Genomic DNA, 25,999 nt, shown 5'->3' with positions numbered 1-25,999 from the left:
GACCGTAAACTTCTAGTCAATCAAGCATACATCGATCATATTAGACAATGGGCCCAAGAATTTTTTGATATCAATCAATATAGTGCGTCTCGGTTCAATGTTTGGGACTGCTTCAAGGCAGCATTAAGGGGAGAGACCGCTACCTTTGTTGCCAGCCGAAAAAAAGAACAGGAAAAATTACAAATTCAATTGACCAATAGACTCATCGAATTAGAGTATTTACATGCCAGTCAGTTGAGCTTGGGGATTCCAGGTGAAGAAATACTAAATAAAATCTTAGTGCTCAAAGCCGAGTTTAACGATGAATTAACTCGTAAGGCAGCCGAAACTTTTCAATCGAATCGGAGTAAGGTCTATGAGACTGGCGAGAATGTAGGGAGATATCTTGCCCTTAGAACTCGGCAATCACAATCTCGTAATTCTATCCAGAATATCAAATATGAGGGAAGAGAATATACCACTCAAGAGGACATCACTAAATGCTTCCATGATTACTATCAAAAATTGTATCAAAATGGAGATCATGGCTTAGCCGTTGATACCAAGGATTTTTTAGAGAACTGGTTGGAAGAGACTAATTTGACTAATTGCCTCGATGATGGTACAAAAGATGAACTCGAAATAAACATAACCTTAGCTGAAGTAGAACTTGCCTTGGCCGAATTAGCAGCGGGAAAGGCGGCAGGGCCAGACAAAATACCTACTGACCTTTACAAAATATTGGGCAATGTAATTATCCCATTTATGCATGATCTTTTTTTGGGGATACAATGGCTTGGTAAATCTCCTGAATCCTGGAAACTAACGAATATTGTCATTTTTATCAAAAAAGATAAGCCACCCGAATTAACAACTTCTTATCGACCAATATCCCTGATTAATTCAGACTCAAAAATATATGCTAAAATTTTATCTAATCGCTTGAGCAGGATCATCGAACGTCTGGTCTCTCCCTGGCAACACGGTTTTATACCCGGTAAGAGCACTACAGATCACACGCGTAGAGTGATCTCCCTTTTTGACATCGTGGGAGCAAGGGGGGACCAGATGTCGCTGATCTTGCTTGATGCTGAGAAAGCTTTCGACCGGGTCTCTTGGCAGTTTCTTTGGGAAATATTAGCCGTTAACAACTTTGGCCCTGTCTTTATAAAATCTATTAAGGCCCTTTATGCAGACCCTAAGGCAAAAGTAATGACGGGTGGAGGTGAGTCTGCAATTATTAACATACAAAGGGGTACACGACAAGGTTGCCCGTGTTCTCCATTATTGTTCGCCTTATATATTAATCCCCTTATCCTCAAACTATTAACCTCACCATCGATTAGACCTATTAAAGCTGGCGTATATGATACCAAAGTTCTTGCCTATGCCGATGACGTTGCGGTTTTAACAACTAACCCTACTGAGGCTATAACTAATATTGAAGAAATCACTCGTACTTTCGGTTTATACTCTGGATACTCATTGAACCAAGACAAAACAATGGTGTTATCTACTGCTAATACTCCTTTTATAAGCCTTTATCGAGTTAATTCGGCAAAATATCTCGGAGTGACCATCTCACCAAAAATAAGTGAAATTAATGCAATAAATTATGACCCCCTAATTAAAAAAATAAAAATAGACCTTCTTAGAATAAATAATCTTCATCTTTCTATAATTGGTAGAGGTAACTACGTTAAAATGGTGGTATTCCCAAAGATCTTATATCTATTTAGGGCAATCCCCCTTCTTGCCAGTATCGATACAATTAAAACCTTAGATCGTGCGATATCATCCTTTATTTGGAGTTATGGGAAGACAAGGCGAGCGCTGGTAAAAATGACACTATCATCCTCAAGAGGTGGTTTAGCTATTCCAAATTTAACTTATTATTTATGGGCCGCTTTCCTACAACCAATGATGGTTTTACTTATACCAGGTACTAACAGTAACAACAGCTATAATAACAATCATGATCAATATATACCATCAATTTACGAGTTGATGCTGGGCAGTAAAGCAAGAGGTTTGCTTCTGAGACAAGTAGAACCTTCCTACTTCAAAAAAATTAAATTTAAGACCTTTACAGACGCCCGGAAAATTTGGAATAGAATTACTAAAATGCTCTCTATTTCAAAATTCACATCATATACACCGCTATGGGATAGTGCAGCTATACCGCAATTCTTCAATGATAATATAACTAGGCGGTGGGCGAATCTGGGCATCATAACTATTGGGGATTTTTTGGATAGTGAGGGTAAAGCAACATTTGATGAATTATATGCTAAATATCATATCCAACCCACAGATTATCTAAAATTTATTCAAATTTATACAAGTCTTAGACAAATTAAATCCGACATAGAACTAAAACCCATACCACTTTTTGACCTTTTAGGAAAACATCGCACCAGAATAAGCCATCTATATGATATTTTCATCAGAAATCACCCCGACGACCTTGAAGATATAGAAACCAGTTGGGCTAATAAATTGAACAATGTTAATGTAGATATAGATATGACTCTATATCTATCTTCCAAAGTTTTACTTGCCTCTAACTTAAAGGCCCAAGTCTATAAAACTACATTTAATTTATATTACACCCCCTCCAAATTGTTCTCTTGGGGTAAGGCAGAACATGATAAGTGTCCCAGATGTACTCTAGGTCCGGCTGACCTTATACATATGTTTTCGGATTGCCCCAAATTGGAACAGTTTAAAATGGCCATCACTAAGCATTGGATTGAAATTTTTGGGCATGAGATAAAAACGTCAACTACTTTGTTTTTGTTAGGTTATGATGACTCTCTCGGCCATACCGACCTAGAAATTCCCGTTATTTACATCGGCACTGCGGTCTATAGAATAATTTTATCAACAAGATGGAAAGATCCCGAAGCACCAACTTTCCAGGGATGGCTAAATAGACTACTGGCAATATATAAGTTAGAAATAGCTATCTATGGAGCAAGAGGTAAACAGTCTCGATCTCATGGGAACAAGTTTGGTTACCAATAACTAATTGGTATGAGTCGCTGAGGGACTAATTTGATTCTCCTGTTAAAACATAAGTATATATGTATACTTGAAGGCTATGTTCATTATGAATATTTTATTGTGTCTCAGATGAATTTCGCGTCCTTTTCTTTTCTTATCTTCTTTTCTAGCCTTTCTTGCTCCTAGAAATGTAATTGGATTCCCTTCGATGTCTACTGCATTAAAAAAAAAAAAAAAAAAAAAAAAAAGAAAATCAAAAGTGCTAAATACCATAGAGCAGATTTACAAGTCCCTTGCACCACTTTTGTGTCATTTTTAACATGGGAAAAATGACGCAAAAGTGGCGCAAGGAGCTTGTAAATCTGCCCCCATTTGTCAGTTTCAAGGTAGGCGTTTCCGACAGAACACCTACCTTGTACAAATTGAAATCCAAAGTGGCGCAAGCGATTTTCATGCAGGTGAAAACTGATGCAGCCTGTAAAAAAGGAACGCATATGCATCCATGTAAATATGGAGCAGATGCAGCACCGCCATTTCGACAGAAAAAGTGACACAATGGCGGCTCAAGGCGAAGCAAGGGGCTTGTAAATAAGCCTGAGAATTTAAAGGCATTTTTATTTATTGCTCGAGCTTTCGCGACTCACCAAATATTGGTTCATGACTCACTGTTTGGTAAAGGCTGGCCATCTAAGGGATGTATGACCCGCATCAAATCAGAACCCTGCAATCCTGAGAACAATATGCACCAATGGGCTATCACCACTGCAGAAAACCCTGCTAAAAAAGACAGTGTACAGAGTTATTATTAGAAGAGAGAAGGCCTCTCACTTTAATCCGAACTAAAGAGACAACAAGCATTTGCAATGTAATAGGTCTCGCATTACTAAAAGTTTGAGTTATTGGTGTTGCATAATTATTTACAAAGCCAATAGCTCAAACTTTCAGTAATGCGAGACTTATTGCATTGCAAATGCTTTACCTTTGGAAATAGATGTTTTTTTCTATTCCTTTACTTTTGGTATAATCGCGGCACCCGCGCTTTACTTATAACATCAATAGTAAAGCGCGGGTGCCTCGATTATACCAAAAGTAAAGAAAGAGAAAAAAAAATCTATTCCTTTACTTTTGGTATATACGCGGCACCCGCGCTTTACTCATAACATTAAAAGTAAAGCCCGGGTGCCGCGATTATACCAAAAGTAAAGAAATAGAAAAACAAATCTATTTCTTTACCTTTGGTATAATCGTGGCACCCGCGCTTATACCAAAAGTAAAGAAAAACAATTGGCGCGCACGTCACGCCTGTGTCTGGGCACGATCATAGCTCCTCCCACGGCCTATTGGTGTCTATTACGCGCTTGGTGCACGTAATAGACACCAATAGGCCATGGGAGGAGATATGCACGCGCCTCGGGCCAATTGCGTGCAGTCTGTTAGAATAAGACGTACGCAAAGGCCCATGGGGGAGCTGAAAAGGAAACGCACACGCACGAGCGTGTGCGATTCCTAGGTCAGCTTGATTTCCCCGTTTTTCACTTACTAAAGGTCTCGCGACCTGCGAGAGCACTGCTGTGCAGTGCAATGCAGGTCGCGAGACCTAAAAACTGTGCAGAATTAGATGGTTAGAGCCAAGACAGTTATTTGAGACACGCTTGAGCGTCCATACAAAACAAGGTGTCTACAAGACATCCTAAACGTAATGAAAATGCAAATAAGCCAGCTAGTTCAGCCAAATTGTTTGAATATTCCCTTGTCCTCTCTGTCCTACACCAAGGAAGTCAGACACAGGTACTTGAAGTGAATCCACTCTACCAGAACACTTTCACTAAGTTTGTGTTTAAAAAGCAGGACTCTGCATGGAGGAGAGGTCCAAGAAAACATGAACTTGGATACTATCAAAAGAGGAATCCTCTGGTTTAAATCACACATGCTCCTGGTCACATACAAGAAAATACAGGCACAACATTAATTCAGCCTTAGACAATTCCGCAACGTAAGTCTGCATTGCTACATTGCATTGAACACTGATTTAAAAAATGTCTCCCTAGGCACAGCAAATATTTTTCAAAAAAACAAAAAGCTCCTTTGTGATTGAGCAAAAGACAGAAAGGTGCAGATATTTACAGAGTCCAATATTGGGAAATGTTTTAATTGCTAAATCTTGAAATAAAAACCATAAACATCCTAATTGTTTGCTGAAATCATAGCTTTTCAACGTTAAGAGAAATATTTCTGTGCTTTACATCCTGGTTAATAATATGCATTTAACTTTTATTTCTGCTTAGGTATGATTGGCACCGTGGCGTGTCTTAATACTACCGCACCGCCTGTAATCACAGTCCTGACGAATGGTACTGAAATAAGCAACACAGCAATGACATCAATGCCTCAAATTTCCCAGGATTATGAATCCTCCATGACAAACATGACGAAACCAAGCAATAGTGACGACAACAATGCAACAGAACCACAGAATACAACACAGAACCTGCGCTCTCTTCCTACATCTGACACCGAAAACATGACTGATATCAAGACTACTCATGGACCCAGCTCAGCAGCTTCAATGAAGACGACTTCTGTAACAGTACAACCAGGTAATGAATGGCTTCTCCTAATGATTTTCTGTTTGCCTTATCTGCTTGTCTCATCGTTTGTCTGGTTATCCATCCATGTTCGTGCACTTTGTGGCCGGTATGTAGTCAATTAATTTTCTAGCAACACCGAAAGGGTGACAAAGTTAAAATGATACCATAGAGCTTACATAAAATCATCGCCAATGCTAAAACAACCTCTGGGGACCTTTGCAGTTGTCACAGAGCTGGCAGTACCCTGCTTTTCAGTTTCCTTTAAGGGGATCATAAATCCCCAACACAGAACTTGACACAGATTTGCAGACTTTTCATGACCCTTTTGCGAATCTTAAATTGTCTCATGTTTGAGGTGAATATTCTAAGATTGAGGTATGGTGCATTCTGTGGAACATTTGACGTGGAATCATGTGCTTAAAGTTGACACGGCATAAAGTAGATACCATGGTTGCTCTATAAATATCCAAACCCAGATTTATGGAGCCCCTGCACCAGCACTAACAAGAGATACAAAGTACTGCATGCTATTTGTAAAAGTTATTTTGCTCTGTAAAGAGGCACTTTTTACAGCTCAAGAACAGCTTTGTGCCTTTTTGCGTCAAGGGAGTTTTACTGATGATGCCGAACACCCATAGGTTTTGACGCAAAGCCTTATCTACTAAGGTAGACAGATTGTGCCACAAGCTCTTGCCTACTTGGTGCAGGTGTAAACAAACGGAAATGTGTGAATGTATTTACCAAAAAACGCATTGCATGTGCACTATAGGGCACAGCAAAAATCAAATTTTTGGGACTCTTCTGAATTTGTCTATGTATAGAAATTTGAACTGGAAGGGTGTGCCTCCAGTACAAATTCTATGCTATACAGCGCTCCTTTATCATTACACTATGGTGAAAGATTGTGCATTGTGCGCAGGAGATGTCACCAGCAGCAGGCCAAGGCTGATAGATATGTGTTAGAAATAGGGCCTCTAGTTGGCAGTGGTTTGCACCCTGTCCAAATAGGGTCCCTTGCTCTAGTCAGGGTGAGTGAGTCACACAGCTAAGATAACCGCTGCTCACCCCCGTGGTAGCTTGACACGAGCAGTCAGGCTTATCTCAGGGCAATGTGTAAAGCATTTGTACCCACTCACAGTAACACAGTAACATAGTGAAAACACTACAAAAGGACTCTACAGCAGTTAAGAAAAATAGCCACTATTTTCTGAATCAAACAAGATCTAAGCAACAAAAATGAGAGGGAATGAGAGAATGAATCTATATGTACATTACCTACTGGCGGTCGCCAGTAGGTAGTTATGGTTAGGACATAGCTTCCATAGGAAGAGCACTTTTTAATTTGCCAAAATCTTTGGCACTGACGAATCTTTGCGAATTTTTCAAAACTAATATACCACTCACTTCAGCTGCTGTGTTGAAAGTTTCGGGCTGATCCATCAAGTGGGGAGGATAAAAAGGGGGGGTCCCAAAACACTTTTTCTCCATGTTAACCTCCTTAGTAAACTTTAGACACTTCTACAGCCCAAACTGCTGAACGGAATTACACCAAATTTGGCAGAAAGGCAGCTCTTGGTCCAGAAAACACTCTTTTTGTTAAATGGTGTAAATCCGTTCAGTAGTTCCTGAGAAATGTAAAGATTTCTCAGATATCCAACTGTAGCCGCAGTGGATCCATGAACCCTCCCTTATCTTGTGCCTGAGATCTGATTGGCTGCCAAAACTTCAAACCAGGAAGTCTTTGCAGCCATCTTGTGACTCAGTTGAACCAATCCACAAGAAAAAAAAGTTAAAAAAGAAAGGGGGCAGGGTAGAAACATCCTGATCCTCTAGGCCTGTTCAGGGGGTCCCAGACCCCCAGGGCCAAAAAAAGCATAAAAATAAAAAAAATTCTGCAGGATTCGCGGTGGATCCGCAAATAGGGCCAAAAATAAAGAAAAAACAAAGCGTGGGCTCCCGGGCTTCGTTAACTTTAGGCCCTCTGGTGGGCCAGGTCCTGGGGGCAATTAACAACAAAGATGTGGGGGCCCGTGCGTACCCTCCAGCCACGGGGACCGCCACCTCCCCGGGGCTAATAGTTTGAAGTGTGGGGGGCCGCAAAGACCCCACAACCCCTGGGACCTTTACCTCCCAGGGGCTATATTTTATTATAATTATAATGATTGGGAGGGGCACCAGCCCCACCCGCATCCCCAGGACTCCCACATCCCTGAGGCCAATTTTATTTAAATGTGGGGGCCTCGTGCCCCCACACTGCAGCCTGGGGTCATCCACCTCACTGGGGCCATAATGAAATAAGATTCATGGGGGGGCTCAAGCCCCCATGCAGCCCCAGGGACTGCAACCCTCCCCGGGTAAGTATAGTAAAATGCAGGGGGTCACACACCACTGCTGATCACCACCTCCCCAGGGCTATTTTAAACATGGGAGGGTGGCCACACGGCCCCCCCCCTCCTGGAGCCGTAAATGGCCCTGGGGACCGGCACCCCCCGGGGCCGGCTCCAGCAATCTCCCGGGGTACTCACCCCAGGACATTGCAGTTTGCTATGCGATGGCGGGAGCAATGCTCCCGCCATCCTATAGCAAACAAGTTTGAACTAGCGTGAGCATTTTACTCTTGCTTGTTCAAAGTGGAGCACTTTGCTTTTTGCACCCAGGGAGCTGCATGTCAGCAGCTCCCTGGGTGAAAAAAGCAATGCCAGCTCCAACAGGAGGCGGGAGCCGGCTGGCACTGCGGGGGCTTCTGGCACCACCCACTGTCCCCGAAGAGATGGCAATGCCCAGGGGGATGGGGTCCCCAGGCCGAAATGGACCTGGGAATGGGTGGCTCTCCGTTAAAAGAAAAAAAAAAAAAAGAAATGGCCTGGCCCTTGGGGATTCTGTCCCCAGGGCCAAAATCGGCCTCAGGAGGGAGGCCGCATGGCCTTGGGAAATCTGAGGGAGGCAATTTCATGACTTGCATGATATCAGAACCCATTACAGAATAATGGGGTACCCATAGTAAACCAAAGGACCTGGGTAAACTGTGATGCAGAAAACAAGGTGGTCCCAATAGTCATATTTTTTGTAAGGAAGAAAAAAGGGGACCCAACAATATTTTAGACCTACTACCAAATGATAAGAATATAAATAACGTTTACTTTTGCAACACTGGTCTTTATCCTGAGGTTATATCAGCCAGTGTTCATCTGAAAAAGAGAGAATTGTTTTTCTTCACACTTTACTTCTTGTGGCATGGAACTTCATGTCTGATGAGGTCAGTGACGGAATGTTGGTGCAGGATTTTGTGAGGCGAGAGAACTCTGGAAGTGGCAGTTACAGAGCCATCGCTGTTGGATGAGGTGTGAATAATAAAGCTTCACTTACCTCTACTTACATCATGTTGTCCTTGGTTTGTACACCACATATTTTGGCGACGCAGGACGGGATTCTGGAGTCACGATGTGGTGATGTGTAGCGTGGAACACCTCAACAAAGCGAGAGGCGGATCAGTCTTACAGCAGAAGATTTTGAATATGGTTCCGGAGTTGTGTGCGAGTGGAAGTGGTCTTATTATCTAAGAAGATTGGACCCGCACTGTTGCCGTCTTGTAGCAAGGAAACTGTTGTGAGTCTAAAGCCTGTGCGATCGTTGTTTTCAGGGGACTCGGGGCACGTCATTGCAGCTTCAAGTCCAAGCTGAGCGGTTGCGCTGTTTTCTACCGTTGCTGTTACAGAGAATGTAGTGCAGTCCGAACAGTAGATTCAGGCGGCGCACTCGAGGTATGTGCTAACCTTTCTATTCAGAGCTCAGAGGAACGACTATTCGCCCTCTAGCTCTAATCTCCTCATTTTGACTCACAGGCCAGTTGAAGGAGTGCAGAGGAACATATACTCGCACTCTAGCTCGTTTGCCTGTTGAGTTAGGATCTGCGCATGAGTGAGTCACTTTGTAAGATTGCCCTGATTACGAACAACATCTAGACCGCACATTTGTTTTCTTCATTCTGTCCATTTCTCCTGGTGTTGAATGTGGGAAGAGCGCAGGAACATCCTTTTCTCCCTCCAGCTTCTTGTTAGTATTACCAAGATTTAAAACAGTTCAGCATTGGAATTGTCTTATTTCAAGGTGGTTTTGTGACATTCTCATGGTGAAGCGTTATTCAATGAGACAAGTGTAAAGCTAACATTTAAGTAATTTGACAATTTTACACTTTCATTATTTTTTTTGTGTGTTGTGGCTTTATCAAAATTGAATGTTTTACTCACCTCATTTATAGATTTTAAATTGTGTGTTGACTTAGGATTTTTAGGAAATCTGCGAAATGCAAAATGTTACTGCGCCACCTTTTCTTTTGTCATCGCCTGGTGAACCATTAATTAAGTGGGCAATATGGAAGAAAGTATTCTTCAATTATGTATGAGTTTGTGGAACAAATTTGAGTGTGGAAAGAAAGCATACCTTTTTGTTACATTGTTTAGGAGCAGACGGTCAAGATGTTTTAGAGGATCTCCCTGAATTACCCCAAAGTGATGCACGCGATTTGAATGATTATGAGATTGCCATAGCTAGATTACATTGACATTACCTTCTAAAGGTTAGCACAATTTTGGAAAGGTATCATTTTGGGTTAAGGAGTCAAGGTCAAAATGAGTCTGTGGAAGAGTTTGTAACAAGTCTGAGGAAATTAGCCGTAAATTGTACATTTGGAACTGCTATTGAAGATAGGATCAGGGATCAATTTTTATTGCGAAGCAATAGTGACAAGATACGTGACGAGTTATGAATGAAAGATGAACCACCATTAGATGAAGTATAGATTGTTGCCAAACGGGTTGAACACATGATGAGATGTGTGGGGAATCTGAAAATGAGTAAAGAACAAGAAAATAACAGAAAAGGAAGAAGTGATGGAAGTGTGTGAAGGTAAGACACAAAAAGGTGGGGTTAAGAAAGGAGAAACTGAAGTGAAAAGTCAGAAGAAGTTAGATCCAGAATTTAAGGTTCCATGTTTCAGGTGTGGAATGGATGGTCACAAAGCTAATGACAGATCTTGCCCTGCCTGGTCACAGATGTGCAACTACTGTGGCTATAAGGGACATTTTAGCAGGTGCTGTCGCAACAAGAATAAAAGAGGATTTAGAACTAAGACACAAGAAATATGTCAGGAGATTCTACTACATGTCAGAGATTCATCAAATAAATTGTTTCCCTTCTGAGGTGGTTAACATTGATGGGAATCAGGTTTCGATGAAATTTGATTCTTGCTCACATATTTCCATTATCTCTAGACGGACATTTCAGGAACTGTTCTCTATAAAAAAAGGAACTGTTACCCATGGATATACAGCCTGGAGGTTATGGTGGAGCAAAGATTGAAATGCTTGGCTATTTTGTGGCTGACATAAGATTAGGTGATAAGATGACTGTTGGGAATGTATATGTATCTTGTCAAGGTGATGATTTGCTGGGGTGGGTTCACCAGAGTGAGTTAGGTATAAGTTTGCATCTGAACAAAAATCCTCAGGTTCAAGTAGATGAGGTGTGTGTCACTCAGGACAAATTTATAAGGGAATTTGAGAGTTTATTTAAAAATAAACTGGGCAAGTTGCTAGGGTACAAACATAAGATTGGACTTGGAGTGAGTGCTTGTCCCTCAGACGCCAAAGTTTGGAGGATTCCTCATCACATGCAAGTAGCAGTTAAAAATGAATTGGAGAGATTGTGTGGTTATTAAACCTGTTGAGGTGACCGAGTGGCTAGCTCCCATTGTAGTAGCACACAAATGCAATGGTGACATTGGCCTTTGTGTGGACTTAAGAGCTCTCAACAAAGAAGTGATCGTAGATAAATTTCTTTTGCCTAATATCGAAGAAATGGTAATGACATTTGCTGGGGCAAAGATTTTTTCAACACTTGACTTGGTGTCAGCTTATCATCAAATTGAACTTCATGAAGATTCACAAGATCACACAGCATTCGTTACTCCATTTGGTACATATTGATTCAAAATAATGCTTTTTGGACTTATTTCAGCAGCTGCTGTTTTTCAGAGGATTATGGGTAGAATTTTGAAAGGTTTACTTGGTGTGAAGTGTTACCAGGATGATATTCTCATTTTTGGAGCCAATGTATCCGAGTATGATTACAGGGTTAGAAGTATTTTTAGAAAATTAAAAGAAGCAGGTTTAACACTCAAAGCTGAAAAATTTAAATTCTGTGTTACTGAAGTAAGTTATCTAGGATACAAGATTACTGAAGTTGGGATAAGACCAAGAACGGAACTTGTGGAAACGATCAGATCGTTAGAGGCTCCAAAGTCGAAGGAGGAACTTGCATCATTTTTCAGGATGGTGGAATACTACAGCAAGTTCATTAGAGACTTTGCAAGCAAAACATTTAACTTGAGGAAACTATTAAAGAAAAATGTGGAATTTGTATGGGACATGCAATGCAGCAGTGAATTTTCCAGAGTTAAACAGGAATTGAATGATGCGCCCTGTTTGTGTGCTTATGATCCTTTGTGTGATACTAGAGTGGTATGTGATGCAAGTGCAAAGGGTTTGGGTGCACTTTTGATCCAGATCAAAATTAGCAAGGAGCAATTAATAGCTTGCATGTCTCGGTCTTTGAGAGATGCAGAATGTAATTATTCTGTAATTGAAAGAGAATCTCTAGCTGTGCATTGGTCTATTAATAGATTCAGACAGTTTTTGTGGGGAACTCGATTTACTGTTCATACTGACCACAAGTTGTTAGTTGAAGTATTTTCAAGGAAAGGTCTTTATTCAATATTCTCTCGCATCAGGAAATGGGTGGTGAGTTTTCAAAAATTTAGTTTAGATGTTAAGTATGTTCTAGGAGTAAGCAATCACTCTGCAGATTGTTTGTTTAGATTGGTGAATGTCACTGAAACTGATTTGATTTATGGTGATGACTTTGAGGAGGAAGAGGTTGTAATCGTTTGTGAAGTTACTGATGGGACCATATCTGAGAAGGAATGGCAAGAAGAATTACAGCTATATGAAGAATTGGCTTTAGTCATATGAGTAGTGACTTCGGGCAAATTGAGTGCAGCAGAGTTGGGTACTCACAAAGGGAAGTGGGGTAAAATTCTAGAAGAATTAGCAGTTGACAAAGTATTTTTACTAAGAGGTACAAGATTGGTTCCACCAGTAAAGTTGAGACATAAGGTGCTACAGCTTGCTCATGAGGGTCACATGGTTATTGTGAAAACCAAAGGGAGACTTAGGAGAGATTTTTGGTGGCCCTCACTTGACCGTGATGTCGAGTGTATGATAAGAGATTGTGTGGAGTGTGTAATTTCTGCTAAAGGTCTCAAGACTAATCAATTGCCCATGGTTTGTAGAACATTGTCAAAATATCCTTGGGAAGAAGTTGCGATGGATATTCTTGGGAGTGAACATTCGACTCCTTACATTATAGTTTTGATGGATTTATATTCAAGATGGGTTGAAGTATCGTGTGTGCAGGACATTCCTTCTTCACCTGTGATCAGATTTCTTGAGGGCATGTTGAAAAGAGAGAGTTTTCCCAGGTACCTCTTTACTGATAATGGAGTACAATTTTGCTCTCATGAAACAGAATCATACTTGTTGAAGTGTGGGATTGAGCATAAGAAAGCAGCTTTATATCACCCTGAAACTAATGGTGACCTAGAAAGAGTTATTAAGACTTTAAAAGAAGGTATACAGCTAGCTAGAGTAAATGGTTTGCATTGGAAGAAAGAGTTGTCAAGTAGATTGATGGGCTATCGTTTGTCCCCGCATGGCTCTACAGGCAAGTCTCCTTTTGAAATGTTCAAGGGGAGATCCCCGTCAATAAGTATGTGTCCTGGTTGGATGTACTGGAATAAAGTATGTGTTGACAACATGCTCGGTGAATGGAGAGAGAAAGAGATTTCTACACAACTCAAAAGAAACTAACATTTTGACAACAAGAACGTGAGAAATATTGATGTCAGTGTGGGTGATTTGGTCAAAATATACAAGGAAACTACAAGTGATCAAATGTTTTAGGAATGCCGTTAAGACACATGATGGTCACATTTGGAACAAGAGTAGGGTTGCTCTGTTTAGGCAGCCACATCTTTATTCTTCCAATACGGCATTTACTCCGCAACCATTTAGGGGTAGAGTCTGTGATTCTGGTTTACAAGGTTCTTGCAGAGGTATTCCAATAGTCCACAGGAGGAGTGGTAGGGAGACCACGATACCTACATATCTTAAGGATTGAGTTGTATAAAATATTCCCATTTCTCTTTTCCTTTTGTTTTATTCTGTTATTCATAACCTTGTATATTGTTTAATCAGCATTATCTTGGGGTTTATTTTAGTCATTTTTGACCGGGGTTGGGTGTTTACATATTGTTCTTTATATTTCTTTGTGTATTTTGTTGTATGGGTGGGAGAAGTGTGGCATGGAGCCTCATGTCTGATGAGGTCAGTGACGGAATCTTGGTACAGGATTCTGTGAGGCGAGAGAACTCTGGAAGCGGCAGTTACAGAGCCATCACCGTTGGATGAGGTGTGAATAATAAGGCTCCACTTACTTCTACTTACATCATTTTGTACTTCGTTTGTACACCACACTTCTACTCCACTTTTCCATATGACAACTTTTCAAAAACACCTTACTACGTACCTCTTTTAAGCAATCTTTTAAAACTCATGTTCCGAAGTATGTATACATTATTGGTTTATAGTGAAATATAAAAACAAATCTGTTTCTTTAATGAAGTATTGTCCTTTTTTTCTCTGGTATACATACTGGTGTTCCTCTCGCATTTTGACCAATTCCTTTGGAAGCAGGCCTAATATATTGTTGCGTCCTCTTTTTTTCCTTATGACAAAATATGACCCTTAGGACCACCTTGTTTTCAGCATCAAATTAGAACCCAGCACTCCAGAGAACAATATGCACCAAGGGGCCATCACCACTGCAGATAACACTGCTAGAAAAGACAGTGTACAGAGTTATTATTCGACTATAACGTCCCCGTAACCTTTGTTTTTTTCAGTGAAAAAATATTATAAATATATATACATCTATATATCTATATCTATATATATATGACTGAATTGCTGCCTTCCAACTTCCCCACGGGCGATGAAAAGAACCAGCACGAACTCCTCTTAGTTGGAATGACAGGATGTTTATTGCTCACTCAATATGTCATTACGCGTTTCGACTGACGCAGCAGCCTTGATCACATGGAGAAATGCGTATACCATAGCTTTTTTAAATACCACCTACTAGTGTCACGTGCTCCCAAAGGACATAGAAAACATACTATGAAAGTGTTTTTTTCCCTCTTCTTTCACATGTGCAAAATAACGCTAATATTATAATAAATAGGTAACAATAATAAATACATTATTTAAAACAATCTCACCAATATTAATTGGATAAATCCATAAATAATACATCTAGACCAATGGAAATCAAGATATGGAGTTTGGTGAAGTACATAATACTGAGGGCCGGATTTTGTATTCATATATGCAGAAATAAAACATATAAATATGTGAGTGGATACCATTAAATTGCTGTCGTAAACAATAATATTTTACAAAACAAAAGTTTGTCCGCATGATCATATGCTTAAATACTTTGCTCAAATGCAAAAAAATTCCAACCAGCAATGGGGTACATCTTTTAGTACTAAAATCCTGTTGTTCAAACCCACAGTAAAATCTCGCATGTACCTCTCTTGAAACTATATTACAAACACTTATTTGAATATGAACGATGTTGATAGTTTCCCATGGTCGTATTGTCAGATCTGAATTAAAATACCAGATGTTTCTTATCAAAAAAATTTGTGCAAATTACGCCTAAAAACACCTAATTATTAATCCAAAAGTGCTTCTCTAGTGCTTAATAAATACCCTAAATAGTAAAACCCTTATCTAAAAACACATCTAAACACTCTAAAATATATGTTAACTAAGTTGATTTTTTATGGGATAATTTTCTAATTGATTATTTTTAAAATCGTGTATGTGACCGTAAGATGGTAATATTACTGGGAAAGACTGGGGCTAGCGAGTGTAAAAAGAAACCTCCAGAGATACGGCCAAGTACATAGACAATAATAAATATGCCTATCCAAGGATATACTGTGTTTATAATCTATATATATATATCTATATCTATATATCTATATATATATATATATATTTATATATGGGAGATGTAGTTCTCATCGGACTGCATCAGGTGTGCGAGCACATGACCTGGGGTGATGAGTGCCCCCACCAATGGGAGAGTTGCAGGACAATTTTAAAGGCGGGATTGGGACCGCAACCTGGAAGCAGCGGCATCTGAGGAAGGCAGAGTATGCCGAAATGCATTATGCCAAGCTGTCCATTAAAGTGCTTCCTGACAGATTCCCCGTGTGGCCTTCTCTTCTTCCTACATGGAGGGGTTTTGGTGAATGTTCAGCGCGTCTGCCAGACACGCGCAAGGAGGCCCAGTTCTGCAAGTTGGCCAGAGCGCACCTGGTGTCTGCATCTGCAGTTGTTTTCTTGTCCGAGGTATCGGTATCGCTCTGGCCCGCCCTACAGTGCAAGCCAAGCAGAGGCTGCTGCCAGCGGCAGCTCGTGACTTCACGAGAGGGGAGATTCACTATAATCAAACCTGCGGCCCGGTGGACACTTGAATTGGGGGCTGGAACATTGAGGGGACTCGAGGGGGCACCAGGACATTTTAACAACTGGGACTTGTGGTTACTGGTAACTCCGCGCCTTGCCCTGCACAGCACCAATCCATTTTGGCGTTTACTATCTAATTTCCCCCACACAACACTTACCCAGCAATGGAGAACTCTGGGAGATGTAGTTCTCATCGGACTGCATCAGGTGTGCGAGCACATGACCTGGGGTGATGAGTGCCCCCACCAATGGGAGAGTTGCAGGACAATTTTAAAGGCGGGATTGGGACCGCAACCTGGAAGCAGCGGCATCTGAGGAAGGCAGAGTATGCCGAAATGCATTATGCCAAGCTGTCCATTAAAGTGCTTCCTGACAGATTCCCCGTGTGGCCTTCACTTCTTCCTACATGGAGGGGTTTTGGTGAATGTTCAGCGCGTCTGCCAGACACGCGCAAGGAGGCCCAGTTCTGCAAGTTGGCCAGAGCGCACCTGGTGTCTGCATCTGCAGTTGTTTTCTTGTCCGAGGTATCTGTATTGCTCTGGCCCGCCCTACAGTGCAAGCCAAGCAGAGGCTGCTGCCAGCGGCAGCTCGTGACTTCACAAGAGGGGAGATTCACTATAATCAAACCTGCGGCCCGGCGGACACTTGAATTGGGGGCTGGAACATTGAGGGGACTCGAGGGGGCACCAGGACATTTTAACAACCGGGACTTGTGGTTACTGGTAACTCCGCGCCTTGCCCTGCACAGCACCAATCCATTTTGGCGTTTACTATCTAATTTCCCCCACGCAACACTTACCCAGCAATGGAGAACTCTGGGAGATGTAGTTCTCATCGGACTGCATCAGGTGTGCGAGCACATGACCTGGGGTGATGAGTGCCCCCACCAATGAGAGAGTTGCAGGACAATTTTAAAGGCGGGATTGGGACCGCAACCTGGAAGCAGCGGCATCTGAGGAAGGCAGAGTATGCCGAAATGCATTATGCCAAGATGTCCATTAAAGTGCTTCCTGACAGATTCCCCGTGTGGCCTTCTCTTCTTCCTACATGGAGGGGTTTTGGTGAATGTTCAGCGCGTCTGCCAGACACGCGCAAGGAGGCCCAGTTCTGCAAGTTGGCCAGAGCGCACCTGGTGTCTGCATCTGCAGTTGTTTTCTTGTCCGAGGTATCGGTATCGCTCTGGCCCGCCCTACAGTGCAAGCCAAGCAGAGGCTGCTGCCAGCGGCAGCTCGTGACTTCACGAGAGGGGAGATTCACTATAATCAAACCTGCGGCCCGGCGGACACTTGAATTGGGGGCTGGAACATTGAGGGGACTCGAGGGGGCACCAGGACATTTTAACAACCGGGACTTGTGGTTACTGGTAACTCCGCGCCTTGCCCTGCACAGCACCAATCCATTTTGGCATTTACTATCTAATTTCCCCCACGCAACACTTACCCAGCAATGGAGAACTCTGGGAGATGTAGTTCTCATCGGACTGCATCAGGTGTGCGAGCACATGACCTGGGGTGATGAGTGCCCCCACCAATGGGAGAGTTGCAGGACAATTTTAAAGGCGGGATTGGGACCGCAACCTGGAAGCAGCGGCATCTGAGGAAGGCAGAGTATGCCGAAATGCATTATGCCAAGCTGTCCATTAAAATGCTTCCTGACAGATTCCCCGTGTGGCCTTCTCTTCTTCCTACATGGAGGGGTTTTGGTGAATATATATATATATATATATATATATATCTATTGTCCAAGCCGCGAAGATTGCACCACAGCAGTATTAGGAGCGGGGCAGTATGACCATGCTTGTAGTCACTGCAGGAACAAAAGGTTGTGAAAACGTGACTGCAACAACTTGGGTATGTTAAAAACTGAAAACCCAATGGGGTATTGGATAACAAATGAATGGGGGAATTTACTCGTGGACTGCAAGTACCAAAATGCTTTGTGACTCACCAGAGGCCCACGTAGGGCAGTATGAATATTTAAATGAGACAATTTCCATTCCACGGTTTTCACTCACCTCTAACATTGGCCTGCGATCAAGGGCTGGGGAGCCCGAAACGTGTAAAGCCCTATGAAATCGCCGAGGCTGCTGCAGTTTGAATAATAAAGCACATTAATACCTGTTGGCAAGTGCATCTTGTTCGGAACAAAACATTTGCTATATATATATATATATATATATATATATATATATATATATATATATATATATATATATGTATATATATATGTATATATATATATATATATATATTCACTGAAAAAACCATAGGTTTCAGGGGCGTTATAGTTAGCTGGACATTTCCCTCGTACAAAACCCTAGAAATTCCCCTGTTATAGTTAATTCAGCTAACTATAACTCGCGCCCCCACAATGCACTGCTGATGACGTAACATATTACATCACTCATGACATCTGAAATGACATCACTGATGACGTCATCCATGTGATAAATTAGTGCATCTTCTCACACCCTTTGATTTACTCAATCAAAATTTTTAGGGTTTTGTACGAGGGAAATGTCCAGCTAACTGTAACGACCCTGAAACCTATGGTTTTTTCAGTGAATTTCAAAGGTTTTTTAAATGCTAATTCCTATCTTTAACTTATCTCTGAAGATATCATGTTTAATGATTTTGATTGGATTTCTATATTTTTCAAATTTAGTGTGTCAATTTCATTAATTTTTTTTTTTTTTAAATACTTTTTTATCACCATTTTTTAAACTTATTTTTTCAATTAATTCTTTTAAAAATTAAAAAATATTATTTGAATTTAATGGATTTTTCAAACATATTTTTTTATATTTTTCAAAATATTTTTTTAACTATGTTCAAAACTTTATTTTAGATATTTTTTTCCATGTTTTTGGATCCGCGCACCCTAAGCATGGTATGCATTGGGTACGTGTTTAGTGCGCGATCGCAATGCGACAGGTACGCGACTCTCAGCCTATACGCGACACCTTCGATGTACGTAAAGCGACGTTTACGCGCTACCGCGATGCGTCATCTGCGTCTATGACGCGGTAGGTGCGCGGATCCAGCGAAATATTTAACATTTAAAAAAACATATATATGTATTTCATGTGAATATTTATTGAAGACAAACTCTAAACTAGTCTTAAAACTAATATATTTTTACATCTAATCCTATAATTTTTTTTAATTCAATTTCGCGGATGCGCGCTGGGTGCGTGCTGCGTAAGTGCAGGGTGCGCGGATCCCATGTGACCTGCAAAAAAAGAGATTTGATTGGATCATTACACTTCCTATTCTAACTATTGAAAGACCCCACCCATTTCAATCATTCTTTGAGCTTCTTTGGGGGAACATCTCACACCTTAGAACTAGAAGAAACTTTTTGGGGAAGATTTCCACAGGTGCAATTTTTCTGAAGACAATGGCTTCTGCACAGCAGCCACCATCAGAATCAGACCATTCGTCCAATGAGGAATTTGTTGTGGAACCTCCACACCCAGAAAGATACACCTCTGTGGTGTGGACATTTTTTTCCTTCCCAGAAGGACAAAATAAAACGAATTCAACTAAAGTGACATGCACAATATGTCAAAGAGTGCTTTCCAGAGGAGATCCATCAAAAAAATACTCTTGTGGTACTGCAAGTATGTTAAAACACCTGAAGACTCTGGATCCCATGAACCTGGCCAAGCAGGAATGCAGAAGACTCCGACAGCAGCCTCAGCCAGCAGTGGCAAGCATTATATGCAACCAACTACTATGTTACGGTGAGCAGTCAATTGAACCAATCTGCCGAGCGCAGCAAAACCACAAGTGCTAAACTTGTGTTTATTTATTTTTTTGCAGAAGTTGTCTGTTTTGTTCCTCCTGTTGTCTTTTTTTCCTTTTGAAAAAAACAAAAAAATAACAAAATTGTTCCAAAAAGTAAAAAAAAATTAAAAAACAAAAAAGATAAGAAAAAAGTTCTTCTAAGAACTAACTTTCCTGGTTTAAAAAAAGAGCTACATTTCTTTGTTAGTGTGTGAAAGTTAAGATGAATGCATGTGTAGTACGTAATTGACTGAATGAATGCATTAGTAGCGTATGGTGAATGTATATGTGCAGAACTATGAGGAAGTGCGGCTGCATCACACAGTAACCTCTTTAACTGCTATGTGCTGTAGTACTTCCGAAGCACAGGGATGCAACATATGTACATAAATATGTTGCAAATCTATGCTTCTCTCTGCAAGGCTGCTTAAACTGCATCCATGTGGTGACACAGGCACCCTTGCACCATAGTGCAAGAATATCTGTGTCATGTGCTGTTTGTTTTTCTACAGGAAGACACACCTTCCTGCACAAAAACAATAAGAAAATGCATTTGTTGTCCTTCAATGTATGCTGAACATTTCAGCATACATTGAAGATATAAAAATGTGGAGAAATTAAAACAATTCTCCTTGTTGTGCTTTCCTACACCAATTTTAGAATGGTGCAGCATTCACACACATATCGACATTTATGATTTCTGATAAATCTAGACATGTGTCTTGTTCTATGAGTACTAAGTGCAATCATGCACAACAACACTTATAGAACACCCTTTCAACACAAAGTGGTGTGCATGATGAGGTTGTATTTACATGGAGTATAAAAAGTGCACAGAGCGCCTTTTCCTCTCTCTGTAAATATGAAAGAGTATCTTGCACAATAACTATGTTACAAAAAGTGACATATTTCCGTTTTTAAAATTCCTTGCGAATGATAAAAGGTAAGCACAGAGTTTTGTCTGCAAAGATGTTCAAAGAAGAATGATTGAAATAATTGCGGTCCTTCAATAGCTAAAATGGGAAATATTATGAACCCCTCAAATCTCTTTTTTTGCAGGTCACATGATATCTGATTATGGTCAGATTTCAAAACTACATAGGTATAAACAGAGTGTTTTTAGAAACGTGTTTCAACTTTGTAGCTTCTTGCAGACCTCCTCATTCTGCATATTGAGACTTAGTTAAACTTACCTTCACAGTAATAGGAATAAAAAATGGTATACATTTTTTTCAGATTTTCATTCCAATCTAAATTCATATAAATTGCTTATTTTAAAATTTGGATCTGTGAAAGAAAAGGAAAAAAAAATTATAACATGTAATAATACATTTTTTACAACACAGCATAATTTCCACAAAGTAATTTGTTTGCCTTTTTTGCTGTTCTCAGAATATATTACATTTCACTAAAAATAGTGATTTTAATCGTACTCATCACTTAACAGCGGGCAAAAAAAAAACAGTCAGAAAGATTGTTAAAAAAAAACAACATGCTATTCTCAACCAAATACCACAAGATACAAATCACAGATATATAAAATGCTTACAGCTAACAACATTTTATAAGTTTAACTTACAAAAACTGTAAATTTTGTCGCTTTAAAATATTCACCGAATCTAAGGATGAATTTTTGGAGGACGCACCACGCCCACAACGTTTTCCTTCAGTGGTGTGGACATTTTTTACTGTTCCCGAGGGGCAAACAAAGACCAATGCCACCTTGGTCACGTGCAAGATTTGCAAAAGCGTTCCGTTGCAAGGGGATACTAACAAGAACGGCACGGCAAGTATGATGAAACACCGAAGGACCCTTCATCCAAACAATCTTGCACGAGAAGAGTGCAAACAGATGAGAAACACTCCTGTTCTGTATCTGTAAAAAAGAATCACAAATTAATGTATATTAATAACTTTCAAATTTATACTATTCCATTACTGTACAAACACATTTTATATAAAAACTGACTAAGAAACTATAGCCCTTAACCACAAGTGTGACGATCGTTAAAACACTACATGCATAGTGCATACTACTTTGAAGCAGTTCATGCCCTAAAGCCTACCTCACTAAAAAGATTACATGCTAACTGACTGAATTATTACAGTACTATAAGGAGACACACTGGGTGAGTGACAGTGTGTTTGCTAGAAGTATATGAATACTGACTGGGGAATTGAAGGTGTGAAAGACAACTGTGTAGGTGATTAGAGGACTGCATGCATACTGGATAGGCATTTAAAGCAGTCCATGTGCTACGGCCTGGCTCACTGCATGAGTACTTGGGTACTGACTGAATGATTAGAGTACAGCAAGGAGAGTGCCTGGGTGAATTTATAAGTGGTAGGCTTTTGGCACAGGGAATGGATTAGTACTTGGTACTGAATAGGTCACTAGAGGAGTGCAAAGGGAGTTACAGGGTGTTTCCTGGAAGTGTATGGATACTGACTAGGAAATTGAAAATGTGAAAGACAAGTGTATAGTATGTTAGAAGACTGTATGCATACTGCATAGACATTTGAAGAAATCTATGTGGTAATGTATGGTTCACAACATGAGTACTTGGAAACTGACTAAATCATCAGACTACTGCTAGGACAGAGCCTGGGTAAAACTTTTAAATTTTCAGTTCTGGCACAGTGAAGAGAATAGTACATGGTACTGCACTTTAGTGTCAAACCCTGACTCATTTTATCAATACATAAGCAAAGAATAGCTTCTAAAGCTACTAAATCTTGACAACATGACCGATTTTAAAACAGTTATCTGTCTGCAAATACACTATGTTACCAAATGCTTCTCTCACAATGGTTACCAAATGCACACAGACTCACAGTGGGATTCTAGACAAGCAACACTATCCCTAGCAGCTTACCAAAACTCATTCACTACTGTGGAAGGGGTAAGGGGACTGCACACAATCTACATATTTCAGTACTGCACTTTAGTGTCAAAGCATGAATCATTTTATCAATGCATAACCAAAGACTGGCTTCTAATGCTACTAAAACTTGACAACATGACAGGTTTTAAAAGAGTTATCTGTCAGAAAATACACAATGTTACCAAATGCTTCTCTCACAGTGGTTCCCAAATGCACACATACTCACTGTGTGATTCTAGACAAACAACACTATCCCTTGCACTATACCAAAATACATTTCTTCATCTAGAAGGACTTCTACATTTTAATATAGAAACATAACTCATTTCACAAATTCATAAACAATGAATGGTTTCTAATTCTACCAAAATATAAAAACAGCACAGTTATCTGTCTGCAAACACATGAAAAACACAAATGCTTATCACAGAATGGTTTCTACATGCACACACACTGTCAATAAGATTGTAGAGAAAAAAAGTACTCCCTACACTTTAGCAGGAGAAATACATTAGTCTGATTTAAATCAAAATAGTCTACATACATCCCCTCACAATTAAATAACTCACCTTTCAAGTTGTTTTGTAGATTAAGAAGTATATCAGTCATACACCAGATTTTCTTTTACAGAATCTCTGCACAGTGCACCTCTCAGGAAAAACAAAGAATGGAAAAGTTTCCCTTTCATTCTCCACACATATACATGTAAACATCAAATCACAATCCTTCACACATAAACTCAAAAGCAAACACACATTGGTTAAACCTTTCAACCCTTTCCAACTGAAATACATTTCAACCCTTCCCCCAATCTGCCTTCTGCCTGTTACCATAGAAACAGGTCATGGAACACTGCACTGAGCACACAGGTCACAAGTTCAGCACACAATGTTACTAAACAAGATAGCAAGTGTGCTTGACTTTTCAACATATCAGCTTATCATATATAATGTTCCTTACAATCTGTTTTTGTTAACCAATAAGAATCATACCTTTAAAAAACAGAAATATACACCCTACCTTTCAGTGTAGAAAGTAGTCATGCAACCAATGATTTCTTGTCTTTTTTCAATTTTTTTTTCCGTGGATCCACTCACACAACGCGAGAGAATCCGAGCACCCAACGCGATAGGATGCGCGCACCGTGCGCGCATTTCGCCATTTAAAAAAAAGGGGGCCCCAGGGGTCCTTCTGGGACCCCCTAAGCAGGTCTAGAGGGTCAGAGTATTTCCACTCTACCCCCTTTATATGTTTTACACACTTATTCCCCTTGCTTCTTCAGCCTCGCTTCTACCGAGGCAGAAAAATGGCCGCCAACAGTTCCTGGTTTCGAATGTAGAAAGACACTCAACAGCCAATTAGCATTCAGCACGTAATCGGGAGGGTGCGCGCTTGGTTCAGGTAGGGTGCGCGCACGGTACGGGTAGGGTCTGCGGATCCTCCCCGGCCATAGATATATATGTACTTTTAACTCTAATTTTCTCAGGAACTACTGAGCGGATTTACACCATTGAAGCAAAAGGCACGAGTCTGAACTGAGGACTACCTCTTTGCCAAATTTGGTGTCATTCTGTTCAGGGGTTCGGACTGTAGCTGCGACAACAGATCCTATGGGAAATTGCATGGGGAAAACGTGTTTTGGGACCCCCCTTTTTTCTCGGCCCCCGCTTGATGAATCACCACGAAACTTTCAGGGTAGGAGCGGAGCGGAGCTGGCCAAAAGTTTGGAAAATTTCACGAGGATTCATCAACCGGCACCAGACTTATTGGGAATAGAATGTTGCGGATTTCTTATGGAAAATAGGTCCTAACTATAACTACCTAATATACACACACACACACACACACACACACACACACACACACACACACACACACACACACACACACACACATTATATATATATATATATATATATATATATATATATATATTTTTTTTTCATTCACCAAAGGTTACAGGGACATTATAGTTAGGCTGAAATATATATAAATATATATTCACTGAAAAAACCATAGGTTTCAGGGGCGTTAAAGTTAGAAATTAGCATTTAAAAAACCTTAGAAATTCACTGAAAAAAACTCTGGTTTCATGGACATTATAGTTAGTTGGACATTTCACTCATACAAAACCAGAGAAATTCGGCTTTTATAGTTAGCTGAGCTAACTATAACTTGTGCCCCGTAATGTACTGCTGATGACATCACATATAACATCACTCATGACATGGTCAGTGACATCACTGATGACATCACTGATGACATCTCAAATGACATCACTGCTGTAACTTCCAACTAACCAATAATAACATGAGGGCAAGGATGGAGACAAGTTCCCAGCAAATGAAATGTTTTGAGGGAGAACTAAATAACAAGTAAAATGTCAATACACATTAAATGTAATCTTCAAATCCTAATGAAACAAATGCAATATTTTGCTCTTCACCGACTAAAAGGAAAAGAATGTGCATATCAGTGTTTAATATAGCATATATATGTAATATTTTCTGTTTGGGTCTGCTCTCAGGTGCCTAGATTGTATTACCAAGTTTCTTGGCTCTAATCTACTGTTCTTACATTTTGAAAGGCAATGTGCAGTCTGCTTAGCATCCGCATTTGTTCTCATAGCCCTAATTAGAGATATTGTTATTTTATATATTTATGTATGGTGAATGTATAAAATGTGAACTTAGCCAACATAAAGCAGACCACTGTACAGGTCCTAGACAGATATGCAATTCAGAGATTGAATCTAGCTGCGGGTGCTGGATTCTTAGAGGGAGAGTGGACTATTTACTGTGTTGAGATGCGCTTCTCATTAAAGAAGTGTTTGATCAGCTCTTTCATAAATTGAAAACCAGCAAGGGCAGTTCTGAATGATGGGTGATGTTATTCAGGTCATATGTGCATAGAGGTAGAAGGTCTGGTGCCTAGTTTTTCTTTTCTTTCACTAATTTGTCTCCATTTTGATGGGGCACTGAATATGGGTGTGCTGAGATCCACTGAAGGTGGTGACCGGCAGGGGTGCCTGTTGTGATGGCTTTGTAGATGAAGCTGTTGACCTTGAAGGTGATGTAGACATGAACAGAGAACCTCAT

The 25,999-nt window shown here is 40.4% G+C and overlaps 1 protein-coding gene across 2 annotated transcripts in view; it reads left to right on the top strand.

The window, feature by feature from the left end:
- The window catches only part of LOC146862412 (uncharacterized), a 568,567-nt gene that overhangs the window by 69,519 nt on the left and 473,049 nt on the right, over positions 1-25,999 (top strand). For both annotated transcript variants that reach the window (XM_085641608.1, XM_085641609.1), the window contains exon 2: positions 5,271-5,582. In XM_085641608.1, coding sequence (XP_085497734.1) covers positions 5,271-5,582 — 312 coding nt within the window. The remainder of the gene's footprint in view (positions 1-5,270; positions 5,583-25,999) is intronic.

This window comes from Triturus cristatus, chromosome 2_2, assembly GCF_964204655.1.
Source record: "Triturus cristatus chromosome 2_2, aTriCri1.1, whole genome shotgun sequence".
In the NCBI taxonomy this organism is placed as follows: Eukaryota; Metazoa; Chordata; class Amphibia; order Caudata; family Salamandridae; genus Triturus; species Triturus cristatus.
This window is presented reverse-complemented; position numbering and strand designations above follow the sequence as displayed.